This window comes from Carassius gibelio, chromosome A8, assembly GCF_023724105.1.
Source record: "Carassius gibelio isolate Cgi1373 ecotype wild population from Czech Republic chromosome A8, carGib1.2-hapl.c, whole genome shotgun sequence".
NCBI classification, from domain to species: domain Eukaryota; kingdom Metazoa; phylum Chordata; class Actinopteri; order Cypriniformes; family Cyprinidae; genus Carassius; species Carassius gibelio.
Window position 1 is genome coordinate 8,508,649 of NC_068378.1, and position 27,963 is coordinate 8,536,611.

Sequence of the window (27,963 nt, forward strand, 5' to 3'; positions counted from 1 at the left end):
TCCACAATATCAGTGACTTTGGTGCAAAGTATTAAATGTATTGAAGTTAAAGGGAGCTTTTATTCCATGGAGTACTGCTGATGGTCTGTCCGTAATCCACATCCCCACTCCAGTCCTTCAAATATAAACTGTACAGTATTCCTTTTTTTAATAAAGGCCTCCTGTTTGACAGTATACAAACCGCCACCTGAACACTGACGCAGATGCATTGAATCAGCTACAGATCTGTAGTCTCACAAACAAAGGAAAGAAAATGAACAATAGCTAAAAGTTCTCCGAACTGCAGGATGTAAACAAAGGCCTCTACTAAAAGGTGAACTGAGATGCCGGTGCACAATCAAAGGAAGTGACCACAGCTGATGATGTGTAGGCTTCGCTGAACTTTAAAGACCATGTGAAATGGTTTGAAAATCCAGATGCGGCCTGAAATTTTTTTTTTTTTTTTTTTTAAATAAAGCGGGACAGGAACTATGGATGCAATGGCAGCTGGTCTGAGATCCGTCCAAGACTGTGGGTTTGTAACATTCAGTTTGGACAAGATTGAACCATGCTTTAAATCCAAAACTGGCATTTGTGATTAGTTAAGGTGCAGTTACATTTACTGTTGCAAAATTTTGCAAGTGAAATCCAGTAACTTTAATAGGGATCTCCAAGGTTGGGAATTTCACCTAATAGTAAATTGTTGCATTAATCAATAAAGCTGCTTTGTTTGAAAGTGACATTTGTGTGAGCTGTGTTTTGTGCATTGCTACACTATCAACAGCAGGAAACCTTTTTGATGGTGAAACTTGGCTTGGCTGATGTTTTTGCACCTTTATTAATACATTTCCATGAAGAAGTTGATGAAATGAGTACAAAATCCAACAGAAAATGGGTGAAATTAAACGGAGCAAGTTACAAAAAAAACTGACCTTCTTTTATTTATAGATAAAGACATTTTACAATATAATCAGGAATGTATTGGGATAATAGCAGTGCTAAACAACATTCCCAGTGCAAAAAGCTCTTGAAAAGTTGTGCTACCAAAACCCCCTGGAAGTATTAAAATGTGGATGAATTAGCTCTGTTTTATCCTTTCAGTCTGCCTAGACTAAAAAATAAAAATAAAAATGAAGAAAAACTCTTAAGATGGTGTTATGAAATGAAACTTATGTTTAATTTCGTGCAGATGTCAGACTGCCGCTGCTTTTTGCTGGATGGCAGAAGGCTGGTTTGAGTATGGCACTGCAATGATTAGGACATTTTGCACCTGCATTTCATCTAATACATAACCATCAATAAAGTACACAACCCAAAAAACACCACAAAGTTAATGCTGCCAAACTGACAAACTGTGAAAATCCTAATCTGTTATCATGAGGAGATATCATTTAAAAAAAACAAAAAAAACAACCAGAACCATTATCATCATCATCATCAAGTTATTAGAAAGCCTTTTTCTCAAGGTGGTCCAGGATGGCCTGGATCTTCTGGACGGCCTCTTTGCGAGCCTGTCGAACGCTGTCCTGTCCGTTGGTCTCCACCGAGTCCAATTCCAGCAGCTCTTTTGTTAAAAGTTCCTCCAGGCACCGGTAGCTCTTGTCTGTCTTTTTCCCCACAAACTCATCCACTTCCTCTTGGAGGTACTGAACTTTGGCCAGAACCTGCTGAACTCGAGCCAGGCTGGGATTGTCACTTAATGGGGCTGGAGTGGACGACTCTTGGTGGAAAGACGTTGGAGGTTGTTCATTCTGGGCTGGTTTTGGCTCGGGTCCTGCATATCCGGAGGGAACATTGTTGTAGATTTGAGGTGGAGCGCTGAACTGGGCGGCTTTGGGCGGAGGTGGAGTTGGGTTTGGAGTGCTGGCTCGTGGTTTGGGGTCTGGATGCTGGTTTTGAAGGTGGATATGTGGCTGACTGTGGTATGGTGTATCCTAAGAGAGAGATATTCATTTGAATATTAAAAAAGTGCTCCATATTACACAATAAACCAATTCCAAAACTGCAATGTGCATTTTGCATGTGTTAAACACAAAGTATACTTTGTTTTTTACACGTGTGCTAGAGTATGTGTATAGTGCGTGTGACATTTTTATCACCAGCATAATATGCGCAAACTGTGCAGGTGTAAACCCATTTTTTCCAATCGTGCATAGAGATTGGAGAAAGCTTTTGAAAGCTCAGAATAAACCAAACTAAGAGTGTTCACACTTGGCGTCTTTTTTGACAAGAAAAAGTCGACAAGCATTTTTTGATTCAAGATCAGTTAAAAGCTAGGGGTGTAAGTAGAATGCACCCCGAGCCAGTTGGAAATTGCTCAAATGTGTGACAATTCAAGAGATGTTAAACAAATCAGAATACAATTACGGATACGGATCTGAGCGAAACAAAAACAGCCCATCTGCTGTTTTTGTTTTGTTCAATTCAGGGGCGTCCAGTTCTGCGTTTGGAGGGCTACTGTCCCCCAGAGTTCAGCTCCAACACATTAACCACACCTGAACCAGCTGATCAAGCTCTTACTAGGAAAACTAGAAACTTCCAGGCAGGTGTGTGTGGAGGAAAGTTGGAGCCAGAGCCGTTGAATACCAGAGTTACAAAGACTAACGTGTCATGGAGCAGCCAATAGTTCCAGCATTAAAGGCCATTCATTTCAGTTCTTCCCAAGCACACTCGCTGCTAAATTGAAGAAATTACTAATTTTTTACATTTTAATGCATTTTTTAACCTCAGGATCAAATGGCATCTAGCTGTGTATGAAGAAGTGAATCCTAATTAAATGAAGAATTTAGATATAGAAAGACATTTTATTGCTCATTATAACTTCTGGAGAGAAACAGCACAGACAAAACTTTCTAGAGTGCCTCTGTTTGTGCATGCTATCAAATAAAGTATAATTTGAAAGGCTATGTGTTTGGCTGTCAAAACTGAAGTATATGTTGGGTTTTATAGTAAGAAAATTCATTTGTTTTTTGAACAACTGAAAGCCTGAAATTAAGATTCTGTGGATTTTTAACCTTGATTCATTGCGAGAACCTGACAATGACTTTGAAATGAGATTGTACAACCACAGTACTATATATGCAAGTGTCCATGTTTGAGAGTTGAAAACAGGAAATCTGAGATTGGGATGTACAGTAACATGTTCCGATGTTCTTATGTAATCAGCTTTTGGAGGGAAGGAGTGGTTACATGAGGTGAGCCCAGCACTCTCTTAACTGTTAAATAAGCCTTCAAACTATATGTTTGCCAGAGTGCCAGTCTGATGCAATCATTTGTCATGTAAACATTTTACTCTAAAATTGAAGTAAAAAATCAAGATTTATTTTGGCCTCAGTGTCATACGCTTGCTCTGAAATACAGGGGTGACACATAACGTTTATTAATCCTTCAATATTCAAATGCAGTGTCATGTAAACTAGAACATCTGCTTCAGTTCAACTTAAAGAAAAAGTTTGTAAAACATCACAAATACCTTGTGCTCATATGGAGGTGGTGCGGGTCCTTGCCACGGTGGAGGGTAAGGCGGTCGTACATGGTTATAGTGGCTAAGGGGTGTCTGAGCATTGGACTGCCACTGCTGCTGGGGCGGTGTGGGTCCGTACCCCCCAGAGTGGGACCAGGCCTCATGCTGGGGTCTAGAGAGCATGGGCTGCTGGTTGGGGTAGGGAGCATTCGAAATGCAGCCTTCTCCATAGTGAGGGTAAGATCCTGCTGGGTAGCCAGGAGCCTAACGGGGAAAAAATAAGTACTTTTTCATGTGGTACAAAAAACATACAGGAAAAAAAAAAAAAAAAAATCTAGAAGACAACAAGTCTCTTAAAATATCAGAATAAAATGTCATGTGGTGTGACTGCCCCAAAACTTTCATGATGTTTAAAAATAATTGAACTAAATTAATAAAAAATAATAAAATGAATTTACTATTATGTTATTCATTCATATTTTAAACTTTTATTTTTATATTTTAAATTTTTGTAATTTTGTTATGTGCTTTTGTAATTTGTATTGGTTTTAAATATTTCTGTTTAGCTTTAATTTATTTGTATTTTGGGAATTTAGTTTAATTTCAGTACTTATTTCAGTTACAGTATATAAAAAATGTTCAACCTAATTTTTATACTTTATTTTAGCTTTATTTGAAATTACCAAAAACACTAGTTAACAATAACAATGCTGGTCCATTCATGCATTCAGAAGAGTTTTTGTTATCTTAAATTTACTTTTTTATATTTTTTATTTAACAATAGCGATGCTGTTACACACATTGATTCAAGATTTAGGAAAAATTATTTCTTTTCACTTTTTACACCACAGGAAAGTTAACCATTAAATTGAACATTTTCTTAAATAGTTTTTTATTTTTTTTAATCACATGAAACCAACATGAATACATTATTAGAAACATGTTTTAAAGTAGATTTTTAAATGATTATTAACTTTCTTTATAATGGATTTTATGGATTTACTTATTTTCAATTGACGCAAAAATTAGCTTGGTACAAAACTAAGTTAACATTGTTTTATTTAGTATACATGTAACTGAAATTACCCCTTGGCAGTGAGGTACCGGGTAGGATGGAGGAGCTGGACCCCCCGCATTTTGTTCAGGGCAGGTCTGGCTGTGATACTGAGGCGGTCTTGAAGGAACCTGGTCACTGCAGTAGAAGGGGTTGGAGGGATGGAGCATACTCGAGTATTGTCCTGGATTGTACACCCCATTGGAATAGCCTGACATTGCCTAAAAAGGGCACAGCAGAGTGAAGCGGGATAAATCTGCTGTGTCTTTGACTGACAGAGGGTGTTACATAAGTCTGAAATGTCTGCAGTACCTGTGCACTGTATGAAGCCTGTCCATTGGCCTCTGTTCCAGGGGGGTATGTGCTGCCATAAGGTCCCGCCGTGTGCGACTGGGGATACCAATAATTAGAGTAGCCGGGATACTGAGAATCCTGAAATAAAAATGGTTAGAGTATATATACACGTTACAAACTAAGGATCAGAATTTTTTTTTGCATTATTCTATTAAACATGTTTAGAGGTATTAGCTCTGGTTTGATGGTGTGAGAGCTTTAAGGGATAAAAAAAAAAAAAAAGTCAATATTTTACAATAAAATTATATGAACATGGTCATTCATTTACCATCTGGTCCCAAATCATAATGCAATACTGCATATTGATATGAATGTATATTAGACTCACATAAAAATTAATAAATGGTTAATAAATGGCAATTATTATAATCACCAGTACTACAGCAACTTCAGCAAAGATACGAAGAAGAAATAGGTAGAATAAGAAAATATTCCTTGCGGACCCATACTGAGTGATATAAACACACACATTTCGTCCGTACTCTGAATGAGTGAGTGCCAACTGTTCATTCTCAGGCTCAAGCTGAAGTTATCCAGGGAATAAAGACTTACTCGAGGATTATCAACCCTGTGTCCTTTTTAAGGCATTTAAACCCAGGTTACTTCAGGTGGGACTACACAAGCTGGAAATAAGATGCATGTGTAACTCCAGCGATGAAAAAACAATCACGGAGTTGGAAAAATATGTTTCAATATTTTGTTGAACCACCTTTTGCTTGAATTGCAGCTTTTGGTCTGTTGGGATATGTTGTCTTTGCAATATTTGCCCACTCTCCTTTGCAGAACTGCTCAAGTTCAGTAAATGTGATGGTGAGTGTTTGTGGACTGCAGTCTTCAAGTCATTCCACAGGTTTTCAGTGGGGTTTAAGTCTGGGCTATGACTAGGCCACGCAAGAACATTCACCTTTTTCTCCTTCAGCCACTGTGTGCTTTGGGTTATTGTCAGGTTGGAAGGTAAACCTTCTTCCCATTGACAACTTTCTAGCAGCGGGCAGCAGATTTCCCTCAAGATTTTGACGGTATTTTGCCCCATCCAATTTTCCTTCTATCCAGACAAGTGCTCCAGTCCCTGCTGCAGAGAAACACCCCCAGAACAGGATCTCACCACCTCCATCCTTTACTGCAGGAGTGCTGTTATTTGGACGGTGAGCTGTATTGATTTTCCTCCAGACATAACGTTTGTGTTGAGACCAGATAATTCAATTTTAGTCTCACCTGCATCAGGAGTGGATTTTTTCTTGCAACCCTCCCATTCAAGCCACATTTGTCGAGAATTTGTAATATTGTTGTCACATGCACACAGGGAGCACTCTTTGTCATTCCTGTTACTGCTGTAGGTCTCCTGGTCACCTCTCTGACCAGTTTTCTCAAGTCAAGACTCTTTCATCCAGTTTGGATTGACCTCTTGATTCAGAGAAGGACTGTGTTGTAACAAATACCTTCCACTTCTAAATGACATACCTCACTTTGCTTCTAGGCATTGATAGAAAAAAGACTTGTGCCTGTCCACCCACAGTTGATTGTATGCTTCAGTTGCACTAACAAGGACTGAAACGCTCCAGGAAATGTTCCTGCTAATCAAAATGAGCACAGCTGATCACAGTTGAAAGTTAAATGGCTTTTGCGGTGTCCCAGTGTGCCTACTTATACTACACCATTAAAGTATGTACTCTTTTGTCGAAGAAAAAGTACACACTTTTAAGTGTGTAGTAGAAGAGTAGGCAAGCTTTCGCGTCAGTCGCGTGCATTCACCATGTTTGTAGTTTTTAAATGCTTTTCATTCATGTTTGTAGTTCTCAACTGACTCAGTCAAAGCGCAATGGATTGTGGGTAATATTAGCCAATAAAGTGTGCATGGATCCACACTTCAAAAATCAACCCAAAATAGTTGACCGGGGGTGTCAAACTCAACTCCTGGAGGGCGGGAGCCCTGCAGACTTTATATTCAACACCAATTAAACACACCTGATCCAACTAATCAAGTCCTTCAGGCTTGTTTGAAAACTAAATGATGTGTGTGTTGGATCAGAGTTTGAACAAAACTCTGCAGGGCCCCGGCCCTCCAGGAATTGAGTTTGGCACCATCCGGGGACTTTTGGCATTTTTGTTTTTATCAACATACTATGCTTTGGGACACACTTATTCTAATTTCACATACGGTTTAAGACGGATAGTATGAGCATTGGGACGCAGGGAAAGTGTGATTAGATACACCTGATTGAGTTTACAAGTCATTTTTAAGGAGGGGGTGATACTTTTTCCAACTCAGTGATTCGGTTTATAATTTTTTTTTATGTATTTTTTTCCCTGACATGTTGGTGTTATATCTTTCACTTGAATGTTACAAGTTGCACGGAGTAAATACAGCTGGATAAAACAAAAACTGTGTCCGTCTTCATTTCAGGGTGCAAAGAAACGGAATGTGGTTATTTTATAGGGGGTTGATTCTTTTCTATATCCAGTGTAATTGGGCTAGTAAACAAGAAACAGAAAGCATGTGGTTCCTCCTGATGATGTACTTCAGACCCCGCGGGCCACGCTGTGAATCAGGCTCGTGCAGCTCGGTGTTTCCCGTGTGAGAAAGCGTTATTAATGCCGTAACAGCGTCCTCGCAGCCTCTATCAGTATTACATGACAAAAGACTCACCATGCCGTTGTTCCAGTTATTGTTGTGTGAGTTGTAGCTGGAAGGCCAGGGTGATTTGGGATCAGACTGCATCTGCTGGTGCATGATCCACGCAGCCTCAGCTCCGACGCGCTCGCCAACGGAGTCGAAAGACATTCGTGACTAAACCACTAACTCTTTCGGTCTGAAGTTCACTTCCGTCAGCCACAGCTTGGTTTAGAATGAAAGAGGCCTCCTCAAAACCGGTCTCTAATGATCTCCCGCTGCGTTTCACTAAGTGCTGGAGCTATAGTGCGTCAACTGGATATATTTCCCATTTTGTCTGGTACATACATACATTGCTGAGACCATAGCGCTGTCATTCAGTTCAACTCGCCAACCGACGCCACTTGACTGACAGTTCATCTGGCCAATGGGAGATGAGCACCGCTGTGACGCCACACTCAAGTTTCTAGTAATGGGCGGCTCTAGTTTCTCAACGGTTCTGGAAATGGGAAGTCCTTTCTCGAATCGGTTCTGTTCAAGAGATTCGTTTTTTTATTTTTTTATTCAAATGCTTTAAGCAACAACACAGAAAGGCATTCATATCTGAAAGATTTACATATCAAGACATTTTCATATAACACTCTGTACAACATTAAGATATAAAAATAAACAATTACATAAATTCATCAAAGATACAAATAAAAAAGTAGGGGAGTAGGAGGCTTTTATATTATAAAACCAAAATCCTCTAATAAAATCTAAAAATACCTTGCTTTCATCCTTCGTAATGTCTATAAATATATTACAAATTCCTATTTTAAAAAAGACACAAATTGTGGAGGATTTAAAAAAAAATTATGAATGAAAATTTTCAGCAAACAAGAATAAAAACGTCCATTTCAGTTATTCTTTTACATTAAAACATAATGGCCATGTCGTAATTAATGTAAGATTTGAACATTGAGTTAATAAGAGTTTTTGGTTTTATTTATAATATATATATATATATATATATATATATATATATATATATATATATATATATATATATATACACACACAATGTTAATATAATTTTAGTTACTATAATATTACACTGTAAGAAAAATCCCTATTAAATAGGATAATGTCCTTGTAGAAAATTGTCAGTACAGCTTTCAAGCCTAAAACACAATGCAATGCATAATTAAAAATAAGGGTAAAACACCTGTTAAAATCAACATTATGCCATATTTTACAGTCTTTTCTTAAAGCGTAAAATCCATTACATCTCTTTCCTGAAAAAGATGGACAGTTCAGTTTAATTGAAGAGGGCGATTTTGTGAACCAGTTCAACCGGTTCATTGAAAAGAACCGACTCAGATGAACGATTCATTTGCGTTCGCAATATGTAATCTAACCTAATCATCAGTTAATCTAAATAAAAACACAGAGAAATGGCGCCATTTAGGCGTCATTATAGATTTAAAAATATTTTGAAGTAAAACCTGGGATATTTGGAACAAGTAAGCGAGCGTTTAAAGGGTTAAACTGAACCGGAAGCTCTTTCGCAGCGTTACATCCTGCGGAATAAGGATACACATTTGAAATGGTCCATGGCTTGATACTTTACGTTTAAAATAAACCTCCCAGATGTTAGCAAAATGAATTACATGCCAGGGACTGCGAGCCTCATCGAGGACATTGATAGTAAGTTAAGTGAGAATATTTGAGTGATTCCCCGCTGAGACAGCGCTGTGTAATGATGTTCTTCTAGCATCGGAGCTCTTATTAAAGTCACGCTGGCGGTAGAGCTGCATGTTACACTCAAAATAGAAATCCTGTCCTGTTGGCTATTGTTCCGCAAGCTGAACTAGCTCACACGAATGACAACTGCCTCAATGCAGGTGTTCGTGTGAACATATTTAATTAAATGATGGGATAATATTGAAGTTAAACAGTAATGCTGTGCCTGACGATGCTTTGATTCTCCCCTTGTTAGAGAAACACTTGGTTCTGCTTCGCGATGGAAGAACATTGATTGGGATCCTCAGAAGCATAGATCAGTTTGGTATGTATAGAAGCCTGACGTTGTTAATTTGCAAGCATATATGTGTGTGTGTGTGTGTGTGTGTGTGTGTCTATATGTGTGTATTTGTGTGTTTGTGTTCTTAAAAGTGTAATTTGTGTTTCTCAAAAATAAAGTCATACACATCTGTAACAACCTGAAGGGGACTAAATTATAACAACAAATGTCGTTTTTGGTGAATTAAGCCTTTTTAGTTATAATATGAAAAGGAAATTGACATTATTCAGTACTGTAAAATTTATGTTTGAACAGTGAACTTGCGTTATTGATAGATTTTTTTTTTCCCACAGCTAATTTAGTTTTGCATCAAACGGTTGAACGTATCCACGTTGGTAAGAAATTTGGTGACATACCTCGTGGGATATTTGTCGTCAGAGGAGAAAATGTGGTCTTGCTTGGAGAAGTAGTAAGTGCATGTGTTCATTCTGCCCTTGGAAGGATTTTATGACACTGTGTATTAATTGTAAGGCCTGCGGTGTGTGATGAAGGGTAACATATCATAAATCTTGCCACTACTCACTGAAGTGCTTGTGCTTTTTTTATTTTTCCAGGATCTGGATAAAGAGTGTGATCAGATCCTCCAGAGAGTTTCCATTGAGGAGATCCTGGAGGAACAGCGGACAGAACAGCAAGCCAAGCAAGAGTCCGAGAGACTGAAGCTACAGGCGGTCAAAGAGCGAGGCTTATCCATCCCTAAAGCTGACACGCTAGATGATTTCTGAAGCATCTTTAGTTATTTTTGGATGATTTTATTTCTGTTTTACTGGTTGGTTTTCTTTGGTTTGAGACCACATTCCGTCTTGACTTTGAAATCATTCTGTCTGATGACAGAGGAGTGAGTCTCACGAGATTGTGACTTCAAGATTTTGTTTCACTAGTTGCCGTTAAGGCAATTTGGGGGTAATTTCCCACCGTCTTTGTTTCTTTAATGGCAGATGCCATAGTGAAATGAAGTATGGAGCACCAAACTGAAGCACTTGGCCTATTGGCTTTTAGTTTAAACTTGATAAACAACAATAATGGTATACAAGAAAATAAGTTTATTTCAGTGTTCACTATGTTATGGATATGACGCTATGTTTATTAAGTTGGTATAATATGTAAAACACATGAAACAACACTGAAAATATTTTTGTTCTATTAAACCTATTTTATACCGATGACCGTCTACTTTTAATTGTTTCACTCTGCTTGCTTCCAAAAAACATTTTAATTATAAATCTCCAGAAGTGTAAAGTAAAACCAAACAACACGGTTTTAACACATTAAAGTGCATTTACACTAGATGTTTTAATAGAACACAGAATATTATTATAAAAGATATAATATTTATCATTATTTTAAAATCTTCCATATAGGTTTAGTATGTGCTTGTACAGTGGCCTTATTTCCCAGTTCGGGTTTTCATGTGAAACATGTCCTTGCATTAATCGGTAGCTAGGGGGTGATTTTGCCTTTGTTCAGTTTTAAGGCAATAGTTCTCCTAGAGAAGGACATATAATACAGTGAATATATTAGAGTAAGCTGCACACTCTAATAATTTTGCTTACAATGACAAAATTTGGTATGTGTATCGTTTTTTTTTTTTTTTTTTACTTAGAAATTGCTTGTATTATAAAGTAATGTAGGGCATTGTAGAAAGGCTGAAAATAGCATTTTCATGGGTCTGGATATTATGAGATTGCATATTGTTTCATTTTTATCTTCTTATCCTGTCTCGGTTGCCCCATTAGCCGTGCACAAAACTTATAAGCGCCATAAGTCAGGTCAAGCCTGCATTATTGTCAGTTCTTCCACATGTACAGTACATACATTCAGAGAATTGAAAATGCATTACTCTCAGACCCATGGTGCATACAGATAACACTAACAGTAGATCCGTAAAATCTAGATAATATATAAAATACAACTATACAATAAAGGCATGTAAAAAATAATAATAATAAAGTTAAATAAAGCAGGGCAAGGCACATGGCAGATAGAGTGCAATTATAAGCGCCATATATGTAATGATGAGAAGAAATTGCCACCGTTTAAATAAAAAAGGGGTGTCATTTTTCTTTCTTGCTATTTATTGGCCTTGACTTTCAATCCTGGGCTATCCCAGTTTCTATTATTGCGCCTATCGCCGTCTGAATGAGCGGGAGCGGCTTGAATGTGCTGCTATCAGATATCCTTTGACAAGTCATGCATGCTTGTTCTCGGTCCCGTGCGTCACAGCTGCATTAGAACACGCCCCTTCCAAGCGCTTGTTGAGTAGGAATGACAAGGAAACATGACAAGCGCTGAAGACGAATCTCATATACTGTTATAACCGCGCGCGTTCACGTCGCCGCGTCATTTGAATGCCGCTCCACCGCTTCAAATCTGAACGGAGCCACGGGGAAAGCCGCTTGGGACGCAGCCAAAAATTACCACCGAGAGGAGAAACCCAGCCCTGCTTCGATTACGCACCGAGAGAGGGAGCACGCTGATAGTGACAGCGACGCTTCAACAGCTAAACTCATCTGTGATCAACCGTGCGATACTTGCTCCGTTGTCTGCCGTGCAGCCTCGGAGGATGTAGAGCTCGGCCTGCTGTCTCGGGCATGTTCGGTTTAACGGGACTCGTCGCCAGTGGCTCGACAACGCTGTGTTTGAACAGGCAATGCCTTCCTTACGCAAACTACAACAGCCTCACGCGTGTGCCAGCGATTCGTCGTTTTACTTATCTATACGTGTGTTGATAGTTTAAAATGCCTAGGTTTTGATTTAAATACTTTTATACGGACGGAATATCGCGTATTGGGCTGAGAGGAGCAATAAGGAGCAGCTCTATCTACTCTTCGGCTTCCAGGTTTTTTTTTTTTTTTTTTTTTTTTGATGGAGCTGGAGAATATTGTTGCAAACACTGTACTCCTGAAGGCACGAGAGGGTGAGTACTGAAAACTAACGCGAACATGCCATCCATCATGTTTTAATCGCATGTACTTGAATTTACAGCCGCGAAACTGCTGCTCGTGCACCTATCGTGATGATGTAATCTCAAACAGATGCTGTGTGAGTTTGTCCAGCACGAGCTGACACTGGCTGCGTCCGAAAGCTCTAAAATCTTGCCTTCAGAGGCAGCATTCCAAGGCAGGAAGGCGTCAAGGCACGTTCGAATGCGAATTCTGCTTCACTTCCTGTCTCCGGAGGAACATTCTAATCGAATTTTGAAGGCAGCATAGATGTATACTTCGCTGCCTTTGATACCCCATATTCCATTCCGTGACGGTTAAGCTAAAAAATAAACATGGATTCTGAAAGTTGCGTTTGGTGGTCAGTTTGTGTGTAAATGTATATTTCTGATTAACCTTTTGAACTTTTGAATTTATTTCTAGTGATAAATCAGTATTATAGTAAATATAATTTAGTTATCATCAAAACTCGCTGTAGATCAGTAAACCGTTATGCATCCTCGGACACCTGACCAAAATCAGTTTCACAAGGTGCCTTGGTGCAAAAATTCTGCCTTCAAAATCATTGCCTGATAAGGCAGCAAGTCAGCTGCCTCGGCTTTCGGGTGCAGCCATTATTGTTTCGAAAACCGCTGGCAGTCCTTTCATCTGTAACTGATGTTAGAACACCAGTGTCATAATGCTGTAACACTGGCTGGGTCCAAAATTGCTAAAATGTTGCCTTCGGAGGCAGCATTCAAAGGCAGGAAGGCGTCAAGACACGTCCGAATCCGAATTCTGCTACACTTTCTGTCTCTGGAGACACCTTCTAATCAAATTTTGAAGGCAGTATAGATGTATGGGGGGGCAGGGTTTCATATTTTTTTGAAGCACCCCTGGGCGCCGCCATTAGCTAGCGGACCCCCACCTGCTGTTAGCATTCCATTGACTCCCATTCATATTGACGTCACTTTGACAGCGAATAACTTTACCTCTGAGGCTTTTAAAGACTCAATTTTTCCGTTAATTATTTCTAAAGAAACACGAAAATGTATAAAAGGCCCCATTACCTTGTAGCTTACATTATGGTCCCCTAGAAGCAGTTTTTGTAAAAATAGGCTAACGGTTGCATCATAACCTGCGACTCTCTGTCGCACAGTAGAGAAATTACCGTATGGACAGGAGGAAAAGCTCGCAGGAAATCTTTTACGGTCTATGAGGCAATCGGGGGACGTGGAGGCATAAAGTCAAGGTAGATAATTAATCAGAATACTTATCAAAATTTGCTCCTGTTCACGCTCGCCTTCTCTGCAAGATTCGGTGGGTGATTCAGATTTCTCTTGGCACAGCGATTACAAGACGTACAATTGTCAGACAAGGTTGCTCACGTGACATCTATGTCATCAAGCTCAGTTTGAGTCTGCGCAGTACGCTCGACCCCCAGGAAGTGCGTTCTTCTAACTGACTTAATTTTACCCTGTTGAATCCAATGGGGTCGCTGTGTCCATTTCTTTTACTGTCTATGAGATGTATCCTTCACTGCCCTAGATATCCCACAATCCTATGCAATTCATTCCTTGATGGTTGAGTTAAAAAATAAAGGTGGCTTCTGAAAGTTGCGTTTGGTGATCAGTTTGTGTGTAAATGTGTATTTCTGACTAACTTTTAGCACTTTAGATGTTATTTCTAGCGAGAAATCAGTTTAGTACAGTAACTACATATATATATATATATATATATATATATATATATATATATATATATATATATATATATATATATATATATATATATATATATAATAGTTTAGTTCTGACCAAAACTGCCTCAGAAGTCTGTCCGAAAGCAGTTTCATGAGGTGCCTTCGCGCAAAAACGCTGCCTTCAAAGTCATTGCCACATACGGCAGCGAGTTTCGGATGCAGCCATTGCATCTTTTGATAGTCGGTATGCGTTATGGGAAAAAAAAATGTGTCTCCTACATCCATTTAATGCTCCAAAATTGAGTCATAGTTTTTACAAACACTATATTGTGTGTAGGGTGACTACAGACTTAGCATGCTATATTCTGTTATCACTGAGGTTGCTACCTAATGTGAGGAAATGGTAGATGTGTTGCATCTGCCGCCTTTTTAACATTGTTCCACACAGACGTGCCCTACTAGTTAATATAAATGCAGTAGGTCCTCTGAACCAGGTCAAACGGTTTATAAGGTGATGTGAACGACGCTTGTCTTTGTTATCACCAACACCACAAAAACCACTACTTCCTTTCCTTTCCTGATGTTATGATACATAAGGCCTCGTCAGATGATCACTATTCCGCTTTCCTGAAGTGATGTCTGAAACTTGATTGATTTCAGTTCAGACTGAGCCAAATGTAAACCAGAACCACAATGTAGGTGAATTGTAGCATGTCCGTTTCTGTCAGACAGTGTCAAAAGGAACACAATACATAAGATTCAGTTAAAAATGTACTCTTCACTTTTTGCTTAGAAGTGAATCACTTATCAGTTACAATTAAGAGTCATTCAGATTTTACTTCTTGCATTCTGTTGTGATCTTAATCACCGTTTAGATCTCAGTGTGTCATTCAGCTTGTTTCTTGTCATCCGTCGAGATACTTCAGAGTTCAGTCATGACATTGTTCAAAGATTGCAAAATATGGAGCTGCTAAACCTTGTTAGCCTTAGCGTCCACACATTTTTTGCACCGTTGTGTCCGTTAATTGCCAAAATTCTTTTGTGGCCTGGAGGCACAAGCTCATATATCCAGTTCCCGTGCTCTTTGCTGCCCTTAGACTGGAGTTTACCATAAATGACCAGGTTTTTAAGTGTAAGATTTACAGTTTAACTCACTATGTTGTTGAACAGAGGGCGCTAGGCTAGGCCAGTTACATTAGCTGAGTATTCATTAAAGAAGTTTAGTTTATTTTTATTTTCCACACTTCCAGTAGAGTTTCTCTCTTAGGACAGTGGGTACAAGTGTACATAGTTATTGAATATTTGAACAAATATTGAAAAAAGCCTTTTTACATGCATGTTTCAATGTAAGTTTGGAATGTCCTGCTTTTAATACAAGTAAATTAAGTATTTTTTTTTTATTCATTAAGTTCACTTATGGACTTGTTTATAAGATTTTTCCAGAAAAACGTTTTAGAATTGTCATCATGTGTAAATGTAAAACATCTTACGTAATCCTAACTGCGGTAATTTTATTTTACTGAATTCCATTCTTGCCATGAAAATAGCTTCAGCTTTTGACATTTCATTTAAAAACTATACTAGTACTACTACTACAAACATGTTTCTGGTCATGCTGCTGCTCTTCAAGTTGAAACCCTTTTGCACATAGAGTGAACGTCAGGAAATCTGTCTTTTTAAAGTGGTCTTGTTTCTTGATGAGTGCAGGCCTCTGTGTGTGTATGTGTGTGAGAGAGCACTTGTTCAGCGTTCAAGTTCTGCTTCGTTTGTTCTTCGTCCGTGTGTGTGTGTGAGTGTGAGTGTGAGTGAGACTTTCCCCCCATTTGTTATCTCACTGTGCTTGAAACTGAAAATGAGGCGCAATGAGACTCTTGTCCAAATGTTCGACTAGCAGAATATAACAGGAAAAGCAGAGTTTACAGGCCACACAGTCTGTTTACATGGCTGAAGCCACGTTTCCGAAATCATTAGAGAGTCCGGCCAGAGCCAGGCAGCCCCAAACTAAACAGAAAACCCATCTACGTCTGCTATGATATTCTTCTTGGAGACTGAACATATTCAGGCACAGGCATCATGTTGGGATTGAGAAGGTAGGGAGTGTACCTTGAGTGTTGTCTTAATGCGTATTGAATTTGTATGTCTCATTTCATTTAGTTATTCATGTTTCCTGCTATAAACCTACCTAGCAACAACTAACTTGAGCTTAAAAGACATGCTACATTAGTGCACACTATAGTTTAGAAGCCAGTTTCCACCTTAGAGTGGATAAAATATATAATAATGGGTAATTGTGAGAATAAAAAAAAAAAACAATAGTTGCAGCTAAAATACAAAGTCACAGTTATGAGATAAAAAGAGCAAATTTTTTTTGCAAAACCAGCTTTCGTTTTATATTACTGCTAGAAATACACTAATATACACTATAATATGGAATCTCATTTCCACCTGAGGTTGAAATACAAAATTGGACATTGAGAAAGTGTACAAAAAGAAAATTGAGAAATAAAGAACTGATTTTTCTCACAAATGCAACTTTCTTTCCTGTTACAGAGAGAAATACACTAATGCACACTGTAATATAGGAGCCTGTTTCCACCTAAGAGTAAAAAAAATTAAATGAGTAATTTTGAGGAAGTTTTACAAAATAAATAACTGCAATTAAGACGTAATTATGAGATTTAAAAAAAATCTGAGTTTCTTGCAAATGCAGCTTTGTTACGGTGAGGAATTTGAACTGAAAGGAGAAATATAAAGTTGAGTTCAGGAGCTCAGATATCGGGTTTCATTAACACAGACAGACAATACAAGCAGATAGGAGATTAAAAAAATATAATCATTGTCTTCAGTCCAGGGTCAGAGAATGTAAAGTTAGGTTTCTTAACGCACGGTGAATGGTTCATCGGTGCATATTGTTACAAATAAATACATTTCTTTATAATTTTTCATTTAAATATATTCACTTCCTCAGAAAACAACTTTCCCTTTCAACTTTCCTTTTCAAAGTCGTGGCCTAGTGGTTAGAGAGTTGGACTCCTAACCCTAGGGTTATGAGTTCGAGATTTGGGCCGGCAATACCACGACTGAGGTGCCCTTGAGCAAGGCACTGAACCAAGGATAGGTCTCTGCAGGAAAGTAATTGATTGTGATTGGCTGACATCATAGAGATGGTAGGTTTAGGGGTGGGGTTAAGTAAGGGGGATCATTTTGATTGCATGATTTCTAAACACCCAGCAGTTTGAAAACACCCATAAGGTCATAAACGCCCACTTTTGCTCTGCAGGGACCCAAGTCTCCACTGAACCCCCAACTGCTCCCTGGGCGCCGCAGGATAAATGACCGATCCGGGTGTGTGTTCACAGTGTGTGTGTGTATTCACTGCTGTGTATTGTGCACATTGGATGGGTTAAATGCAGAGCACAAATTTGAGTATGGGTCTCCATACGTGGTTGTATTTCACTTCACTATTGTTACTTAGGAGGAATCTGATTGTGGCATTATTTTTTGCAAACTTTCATTAGATTTGGCTTCATTCTGTTATGGATTACCCACTTTTCACCATCCAGTAAATTTCCTACATTTTCCTAATGAACATCCTGTTTCACTTGGATTATTTCCAGTTTGGAGGTGTATCAAATTCCATTAAAAGGTTTGTTTGTTGTTTTTTCACCCAGCAAAAAAAAAAAAAAAAATCTTGGTCTAAATATTCATAGCACAATTATTAGAACTTTTTGGATTATGAAGATTAACATTTTTGAAAAATATCTACAGAGGTAGTAGACGTCACTAAATGGCTAGTTGATTGGTGGATAACCATTCAATCTCCCTGACTTCATAGATTGTAACATAATTAAGTGGACAGCATCAGATGTACCTTGGAACAATAACTTAGAAAAGGCCTGTCAATCAGGACCTTAGGACATTTTTTTTTTTCTTTGACAACATCTTGTGGAAGTAGCAATTGTGTTGGTGGCTTTTCAAAGAATGAGTGAGTGACTGGCTATGTCTGAGAAATGGTGGGGGGTGAATTCCTAAGCAAGGCTGTAATCCGACTCTGGCCTCCTCTGACAACTCAGGCGATGTGGAGTGCACATCGTATCCCATGACGACAGCGGATGAGGGGCTCTCCATCCCATTCAAAAAGTCTGGAGCTGGCAGACTGCTCCGCTTCCCTGGAAACTGCCGTGTGAAATCCTGAAGAATAAACGTCATCCAGACCCATCTAAATGAAGACGGAGGCAAAGGTGGAGGCTAAAGTAGAGAGATAGTGAATGCAAAGCAATGAAAACAGGGAGAAAGAACTGAGAGAAAAAGAAATAATGTATCCGTCAGCCTCGCCATGTCATGGGTTCGATTCTCAAGGAATGTTTTGAATGCCATGTTCATTGCTTTAGAAAAAGAAGTCTGTCAAATGTGATCGTAAACTAAAAAAATCTCTTATTTAAACTTCATAACCAACATTAAGAGTCGTGAAGTTCGGTTCCTTCTTTTAATCTGTTACAACTTTGAATCGGTTCAAAAGTCTGATTCAAACATTAATTTACAGCATCACTCAAGACGTTCACAGAATCTATTTGTGTCTATTTTTTTATGGTACAGTAAAAAACAAAACAAAAAAACTAAAGGCCAAATACCAAGTATTGATATATTGGTGCATATACCATAAATGAAAATTAGAAACAATTACTTGCAGTGTTCCTTTAGTGAAAACCTGAAATAACTGTACAATTATTGTTTTAGACAAAACTGGATTTCTGCTATATTTGCTATATACTGCTTCTACTCTGTCAAACAATGGCTGGTAACTTGTTCAGATCATTTTGACAGGGAGAGTTTTTTTTTTCATTAAATTAATGTTACTTACATGGGACTAAAACTTTTTGATTTAAAAAAAAAAAAAATTATGACCATGTTACACATGGTTTTCCCAATTAAAAATGACCGGCCTTTCTCGCTATGCTTTGTAATTGATCTGATTTTGAGCTCATGGGACTACATTTTTGTGTAAGCATAGCTAAAATTATTCGCAAATGCTGTTTTCACTCAAAACACTGGCTCGGACCAGTGAGACCTACAAGCTATCAGTTGCAAAAGAAATCGAAATCCTGTGCTAAAAAAGAAAACAAGTTAAATTAAATCTAATATTTGGTGCTAATATAGGATAATGAGATATTTAAAAGCAGGTCATTTTTGACTGGGAACACTAAATTAAGTAAAGGATTTACAAATATTAAGTCAACAGTCTATAAATGGTTCATAGCAATGTTGTATGTACATAACAATATTGATGGAATCTAGCCTTAAAAAGGTTGACATCGCCAGCACAACTGTTATTATTGTTCCTAATTTGAGTAGGCCGGGCATACGTATTTCTCAAATGACATTTTGATAAGCTCTTGTTTATCTAGCACTGCCACATTGGATGGATGTGCTGTGCCACTAGCAACACAAATATGTAGCCGAAGTGCTGAAGCTTGTGTTGGGCTGAGACTGATAGGCGTGAATATTGAATTTGACTGGTTGTAAATGGCTGGTTGGCTTTGCGAGTGGATGTCTGTTGCTTTAGCTGATGTCATTTCTGTCTGATCTAATTCCACACGGTCAATATCCACACTAACTTGTTGACTGACTTGTGGCGTTGGTTACATTTAGGTCAAGGGAAATTTGTGTCTGAGTTATGTTTGAAGCCAGACTTTAATGCTTTTCAGTCAAATTGGGATGTATTAACAGAAGATGGCATTTGGAAAATGTATGTGCATCTTAAAATCGGGAACAAATGATAAATTATGCACCATCTTGCATTTTGTTAGGAAGACAAAAAGTAAATTTTTGGGATTGTCTACATCAGCAGTCTGTCAGTGTCAAAAATGTTTGACGTCTGGCATTACTGTTCACAGAAACAAAGTATGAATTCCAGCATGATGCAAGCAGCTGAATATTTCTTTATGGTGTAACATTTAATTTCATGTTAAATGACAGTAATTTCCAGTGAGACAGACTGCCCAACATATTTTGCCAGTTTTGAAAAATGCCATTGTGAATCAGAAATATAGTCTTGTCTTTAAAAGAATTCATGTTATTCATTACTGAATGTTATGTGACAAGACAAGAACCATAGCATTTTTTGACATATGATAAGGTGACCTGATTTCACATACTGTTTTTAGGCCATATGTAACTTAATTGCCCCCGCTCACACCACCACCACCACCAACGCTATCATATGGCTTGAAAAGAGTAAGAATAAAGTACTTTGTTGTCTTATGGACTACTGGTAATGCTGTATTTTGGATATTGATTGGCATGGTTACTAAAAACTGTCATTGTGTAGAAAAGCCTAGTCAATGTGAGTAAATAAATCTAGAATATTTTTGCATTAACCGTTCCTTCAATAGCTGCTCACTGATATTGTAAGTGGGGAAGAGGTGCTAGAACAGAGTTCCAGTGTAAGGAAAAGGAAAGGTCAAGATAGCATGACCTTCAGCTGTCCTGGTACTCATAGAATACAGGGCTGGATGATTAGATAAGTGCATAATCTATCTCATCGCAATCTATGGTCTATAATGTTAATGAATATGCATTTTTATTAGATTTTAAATATAACAATTCATATTTGAGAATCACCTTTTTTTTGTATAGAGAATAGCTAAATGTTTCCTGTAAAAAAAGAGTGTTACACTGAAGAGTCTTGGTCTTTTTTTTTTCAGTTACCCATTTAGATGGTATCAAAATAGAGTTGAAGGTTGCTTTTTTACCACAACGGTCCAGAATGAGCGACGGTTGATAAACCAAAGCGTGTCACAGCAGGTTATGGGTGCTTGTAGTTGACGTTCCACCATGAAGAGCAGCTCAGCGGTTGCATTATCACTGAGGGCATTGATATGAAGCAGCTGAACTCTTAACCACATTCTGTCCAGCTAAAGTGCATGGGGGTTTTCTTTCAGATTTATCTGCAACATTTTCCTTTAAATGTTTTACAGCCTGTCCTCAAATGCAGTCTCTTTTTTTGTCATGTGACGTAATGCAGTAAAGTTTTCTGAGTGGAGTGAGTCTAATGGAAGAGAAGGTCCATCGTCATGAAGTCTGAACCTCGCCTTCAGCCCACTCACTCTCCATGAGCCCTGCTTGTGTTTATGTGAGTGTGAGAGAAGAGCCCACTGTGAAATATTTAGTCTAAGTTTGAACTGGATGTAAAAAATACCATGCATCACCCTGTGTGTTCATCAGCAGCAGCTTTTTATTTGTATGTTTTTTATTTGATATATGGAGGTAAAAGTGGGAATAGTATGATTTACTGCATTACTCCTGAACCATGCAGTCAACCTTCAATTTCATTTTAGGACAGAGGACTGGTGGAATATATCATTATTTGTCTGAAATTCAGCTTTGCATGGTGCAAGCCATGAGTGCATGCCATGCTTTGCATATTGTATTGTGTGAACCAATACAACAAGTGTCCTATTGATGAGTGATTTGAATAACATCAATTTTTATTGTATATAGAGGAAGTTCTCCCATGGCGCACTGTGAATATTTCCTGCTGTATTTATTTAGAACAGGCTGGTCGTATAGATTTGCATGAGACTGAATGCTGCACATGAGAAAAATGACATGCATTAATGATAAAAACTGAGGTACAGTGTGCCAGATGCCATAGGGTAAACTGAGCCAAAGAGTCCCACATGACCTTTTTAATGCCGATTTTTGGGAAACAATCCTAAGAATTTTTGTAGAGTGGATCACAAAATTTGACTTTTTTTATTGATACGTAAGAGCACAAAGCAAATTCGTCTGAATATTTCATAGTCCATCATGTATGGTGCATGACTTGTGAAGAGCAGAATAACAACTGTTAAAAACTACAACTACTATTTCCTCGTTTGTTTTAGTTTCAATTGAACAAAGTGCGAGCAGCTCAACACTAATTGCATTTATGCTCATATCGTAATGAAAGCTGCACTAAACTCTGTTTCTTGGCCGAATGTTCAGCAGTGACGTGCCAGAAACCCCTGAACACGTCAGAAGAGTCAGGTGGCGTCCATGGGATGTTTATATGAGGAGCTCGAGAGGGAAGAGGCAGAGGGGAGCGGCAGTGGTGTAGAGGAAATCAAGAACAGCTGCCGAGGAAGTCAGAGGCTCTGCAAAGAGTACCGAAACCGCTTTGACCCCCTGCACGAAACAACTGCTGCGAGTGTGTTTCTGCTTCACCGCTTTGAAGTTTGATGACGAAACCATCAGTCAGGTTCCTTCATGGCATCCCATACAGCCATTTAACCAGCATCCTCGATTACAACAGGCCTTTATGTTTTCCTGAATGACCTGTATGTCAGAGAAAGAATGGGGTGTAGGTGATGTAATCAAACGCCATCTGCCTCTCCCTGATCTTTCGTGTCGGGACAGGTATCGGGAGGTAACCGGCCCCTCCTCCTCCTCTTTTTCTCTTTCACGGTCTATTCTTTTCCCATGGACTTTATGAGATACCTGGGTGATGGCATTGTGTGGCGTACTTTAAGTGCTCATTCAATGTGATGTTGTGTGTTATGCAATTGTAGCACAAAGCATCCATGGTGGCAGTCAGAATGGCATGCTTTCTCACATTCCACACCAGAGCTATTTATAGTGCTATTTAAGGAGAGATGCGACACCCGGTTTAAGTCTCAGGAAGTGATTAATGATCCCTGTGCAGTGGTACTGGTCCTACACAGATTAAACGCAGACAGATTTACATGCTCACAAACACATGCACACCACAAGTTCATGTGTTTTGTGGTTTCTCCCGCGCACACATGAGTGAAATGCAGACAAAAACACAAATCTGGCTCAACACTAAAGGGTTATGGGAGAGTTTTGGCCTAGCAATATTTGCACCCTGGAATTGATTTCCAGTGGGATTTTTTTTTAAACTAATCCTTTATATTAACCTGGTTCACCCAAAAAATGAAAGTGCGCTGTTAATTTACTCACCCCGAGGCTATCCAAGATATAGGTGTTTTTTTCTTCTTCTTCAGATTTTAGAAGATTTTTGCCCAAACTGTGGTCCTTGGTGGTTTGCAAAATGCAAGTCCGCATCTAACGGCTTTTGAAAGTCCAAAATCATATACAGGCAACACACAATTAATACCTGTGGTTCCTGGCGATATATTGAGGTCTTATGAAGCTAAACGATTTGTCTGTGCAAGAAACTGAACATTATTTACAACATTATTACTTTTATGCAAGCTTGACTAGCTTGGCGTGTTCAACCACAGAATTACTGTTTTTGATCAAATAAATGCAGGTAAGCAAAAGAGACATCTTTCTCAAACATAAAGAGTATTAATATTTATACAGTGGGGAAAATATTTATTTGACTTCCTGCTGAATTTGTATGTTTGCCCATTTACAAAGAAATGAAGGGTCTGTAATTTTTATGGTAGATTTATTTTAATCTATAGAGACAGAATACCAACCAAAAAATCCAGAAAAAGCACATTATCTAAGGGTATAAATTGATTTGCATTTCAATGAGTGAAATAAGTATTTGATCCCCAAGCAAAACATGACTTAGTACTTAGTGCAGTACATGGCCCTGTCAACTTGCCCCTCAATGTGGGGAAGTCACCCTGTACCCTTAGCAGAAAAACAGCCTCAAAGCATAATGTTTCCACCTCTGTGCTCGACTGTTGGGATGGTGTTCTCAGGGTCATAGTCAGCATTTCTTTCCCTCCAAACACGATGAGTTTCAAGAGCTCAATTTTGGTCTCATCTGACCTCAGCCTTCTCTGAATCATTTAGATGTTCATTGGCGAACTTTAAATGGGCTTGTACATGTGTCTTCTTGAGCTGGGGGACCTTTTGGGTACTGCAGGATTTCAATCCATTGCTGCGTAGTGTGTTACTAATGTTTTGCTTGGTGACTGTGGTCCCAACTGCCTGAAGATCATCAACAAGCTCCTCCCATGTAGTTCAGGGCTGAGCCCTCACCTTTCTCATGATCATCCTTACCCCATGGGATCAAGACCAAGGCTGATTGAAGGTAGGACTGGGCGATATATCTAACGATATGATCATGCGCATCTATATCGCCATCACCTGCTTTCAAATCGAGCGGCATAGGCAGAGCCGTGGATCACTGACAAGCAATGCAATATCGCGTTCATATTGTGTATTCATCGAAGGCATTAATGAACGCGATATTGCGAAGCTTGTCAGTGATCTACGGTTCTGTCTATTAAATGGCGCTCCATTTGAAAGCAGGTGAAGGCGATTTAGCGGTAATCACAGAACCAGATTTACTGACTAGATGCGCATGTTCATATCGTTAGATATATCGCCCAGCTCTAATTGATGGTTGTTCTGTATTTCTTCCATTTCAGAATAAACCGTTGTCTCCTTCTCACCAAGCTTCTTGCTGATGGTCTCGTAGCCCATTCCAGCCTTGTGCAGATCTACAGTCTTGTCTCTGACATCCTTTGACAGCTCTTTGCTCTTGCCCGTGGTGGTGGGAGAGGTTGGAATAGAAGATACAGATTGTGTGGACATGTCTTACACACCTACTGAGCTGACATTAGAAGTAACTTCTTAAAGTGACAGGACTGATCTGTGGTCCACATGAGCACATAACCAGTCTGTGGGAGCCAGAATTCTTGCTGGTTGGTAGGGGATCGAATACTTATTTCACTCACTGAAATGCAAATCCATTTAAACCTTTATATAATGTGTTTTTCTAGATAGATAGACCTTTTGTATTGATTTTGTGAAGTACCGTCTGAACTACCTATCTCACTGGGTTGGCAGGAGTTTGAACCTGATGTAATTCATGGGATGTTTCACAATCACTGCTGAGTTGCTCTAAGGTCAAACACTAGCACAACTGTGTTCCCAGTCGATGTACTTGCATCTGACCCCATCTGACCTGTGTGTGTTTGATTGTGTGGGTATGTGTGTACCAACAGATTTTGTCCCCAAGCTCAAAAGCTATTTTTAATCCCGGTAATTATCAAATGTCACATTAAGTATGCATGACTTCAGGAGAACTAATTGAACGTACATTATATCAGCTGTTTGCCACAAGCTGTTCTTCTCTGGTGTTTGTTTAAAATTCTGATTATTAATAAATAAATAAAAATGATGTCATCAGTGTCATCAGTCAGGTCATTTCATTTGACCCCAGTTTCTTCATAGAAATACTGGTTAAATCTGCATTTTCAACATGTGCGAGATGGAAAGAAAACCATTTGATGAAGTTATGTAATATGTAAACAAAAGAAATTAGCATTATTTGCATTTGCATTCTGGTTTGCAAAAACAACAGCAGCTCATTTGAAATGTATTTTTTTTTCATGTTTAGGAGAATATTTGAGTATTGTCTCCACACTTGCAGCAGCATAAACCCACCACAATTCTAGTTGCTACAGGCTTTTGTCAGGGCGTTGCTAGATTTCTGGGTGTTGTGACTGCTAAGGTGTTACTTTTGAAATTGTCCATCGGTTGCTTACATATATACAGTGCTACTGTTTCATAAATGCTGGGCATTTGGGCATGCTATTCACTCGATGTACTGGTTTTGACGTACTGTACTGTACAGAAGGGAAGCAGATATATTCAGATGCAGAGATGGTATTTTGTTCCCTAGATATGGCTGAGGTCCCTTATGTAATGCAAGTACAATAAGCAATAGTAACAGTTATGTTTGATTAAGCAGTGTACAAGAAAGCGTTGTTGAATTTCTGTGACCTAGTTGTTTAGTTATTTATGCTGTGTGTTCTTGAACTTTCAATAAAAACTGTATTTGATAATGCACAGCGTGTGGATAACGGTCTTCCTGTTGTTCTGTAAGCTGATGCTATTGATCTCAAAGATTGGTAATGGCAAATATTTGATATCTTTGTAACTCTGTTAGAAATGTAGTCTTTCCTCCACTGCACCCCTTGCATTTATCATATTACCACAAACATCCTGTTACATGCTTGACTGTCATTGACTTGAAAATGAAAATTCAGTCATAATTGGCTTGTCTTCATTATGTTTCAAACACACATGAATTTTGTCATCTGTGAAACACAAATGATCATTTTTAAAGAATATCCTGGCCACTTTTGAAACTTGACATACAAAAAGGATGTGACAGACCCAGTCATAACACGGTCATAAAACTAGGTAATTTCCCTTTAAAGGTCTTTATTTTCTCATATACAGCTATTATACCAAAGTCTCTTTAAAGCAAGTCAATTCACATGGCGACCATCTTTGAAACCCATCTTATTGAATGTGGAACCATCATATTCTACACAGCGGTTCACCAATCTTCTGATTAAATTTCATATTGGAAATCACCAATGAAATCTGACAACATTCTCATAAGTGTTTTTTTTTCTTTCTTATGCTGATATAGCATCAAAAAAGCTTATTTTTCAGGATAGACCAACCAATGCGCAGTCTTAACTGACGGTTTCTGACAGTATTTTTATGTTGGGCTGATCTGTCCTTTTAAATCGCCCAGACTTAATGACTCTTACAAAGCCAGCACTGTTGAGTCAAGCCAAAGTGAGCATGGCCTGATTGCTAAGTTTCTCTTGATCATGACTCCTTGAGTTTTTTGAAAAGCTTTTTGAAGCCAGTGCCCTTAAAAGCGATAATAAAAAGACAAATGACCGCATCGCTCTGGAACATTTCAACAAAAGGCCTCTTCCTCCAATAGTCCTGGCCTTCACCTTTTGAAAAGGCGGCACTTTTTTACATCCTGTGGCACAAAGGCTTCTGTTGTAGTTTGAGGAGCCACACCTTGGAGAAGCCCTTAAACACATAAGCACATGGACTAGAGGACCAACTATCTGTAGAGCAGGTTTGTTTTCACTTAACGCAGGTAATCGGGGGACTTTTAGTTTCTGTAGCCAGACTGTGTTGGCTACTGTTAGTAGTCCGGGCCGTGGCAAAGCCGAGTTATATAAACACCAGCTGTGCTGAGGTTTTGTTTGTTAGTTTCTTACACGTTGGACATCTTTTGGAAACCAGTTGTGTGTTCTCACTTATGCTGACTTGGACTGATTTAACCTAATAAAGCCATGGCTTAACATAATTTCATGCTGTTTGTTATATCACATTTGAAAATATGCTAGTGTAATATCATTCCATATATGGTCACAAACAGATTATGGAATGCATTAGTATTATTATTGAAAGACAGTATATGGCTGTGAAAGTGTTTTTCAAGGCAATTATTTCCTAGCCACTGATTTTTGTTTTTGAAAAAGTCTCTCCTAAGGCTGCATTTATTTGATCAAAAACGATACTATTGTGAAATATTTTTACAACTTAAAACATTTTCTGTTTTAATGTGTTAAAATGTTATTTATTCCTGTGACACAGAACTGAATTTTCAGCACTATTACTCCAGTCTTCAGTGCTGCATGTAAAAGACCGTTTACATGAGCACCAATAATGTGATTATTTCCAATATTCAGAGTAAGGCCTTATAACAGTAAGATGTTTATGACACAAAAAAACCTCTTCATTCCTGTTTACATATTCGCTAAGAAGTATGATTATTTTTTACCATCATTATTCACATACTCCACATATGTCAAGCTCACATACTTATGTGCTAAGTGGCTAATGCGTGTTATTAGCCACTCTCCATATAGGCTACATCAAATGCAAAACATGACTACAAGAGGTTAAGGTTCCATTATAATCAATGAATCTATCAGCACTGAGCAAAAATCCAGTATTTTGAGAGGTTAAAGGATGCTTAAACTTAAACACCTCAGATTGGCCATTGTGCTCAAGAAATCAACTGATATGTCTGTGATTGGCCGCGTTGCTCAACGTTGGATGAA

General features: G+C 38.6%; 3 protein-coding genes across 4 annotated transcripts in view; 2 read left to right on the top strand and 1 right to left on the bottom strand.

The window, feature by feature from the left end:
- Window positions 1–894: 894 nt before the first annotated feature.
- On the bottom strand, window positions 895–7,927 carry LOC128018337 (BAG family molecular chaperone regulator 4). The gene is made up of 5 exons (XM_052603792.1): window positions 7,498–7,927; window positions 4,809–4,928; window positions 4,529–4,717; window positions 3,452–3,706; window positions 895–1,913 (listed from the first exon to the last, which is right to left on the bottom strand). Exons 1-5 carry the CDS (start codon window positions 7,630–7,632, stop codon window positions 1,425–1,427), a joined length of 1,188 nt encoding a protein of 395 aa, XP_052459752.1. The 5' UTR covers window positions 7,633–7,927; the 3' UTR covers window positions 895–1,424.
- A 1,054-nt stretch (window positions 7,928–8,981) lies between these two features.
- On the top strand, window positions 8,982–10,689 carry LOC128018024 (U6 snRNA-associated Sm-like protein LSm1). Its single transcript, XM_052603421.1, has 4 exons — window positions 8,982–9,150; window positions 9,443–9,511; window positions 9,820–9,935; window positions 10,081–10,689. The coding sequence occupies exons 1-4, from the start codon at window positions 9,105–9,107 to the stop codon at window positions 10,249–10,251; spliced, it is 402 nt and encodes a 133-aa protein (XP_052459381.1). The 5' UTR covers window positions 8,982–9,104; the 3' UTR covers window positions 10,252–10,689.
- A 996-nt stretch (window positions 10,690–11,685) lies between these two features.
- LOC128018338 (G protein-coupled receptor kinase 5-like) overlaps window positions 11,686–27,963 on the top strand; it is a 49,371-nt gene continuing 33,093 nt past the window's right edge. The window contains exon 1 of one of the 2 annotated variants that reach the window (XM_052603793.1): window positions 11,686–12,443. In XM_052603793.1, the coding sequence (XP_052459753.1) occupies window positions 12,392–12,443 (52 nt within the window). In that variant the 5' untranslated portion in view covers window positions 11,686–12,391. The remainder of the gene's footprint in view (window positions 12,444–27,963) is intronic. The other variant, XM_052603794.1, reaches the window with a different exon arrangement.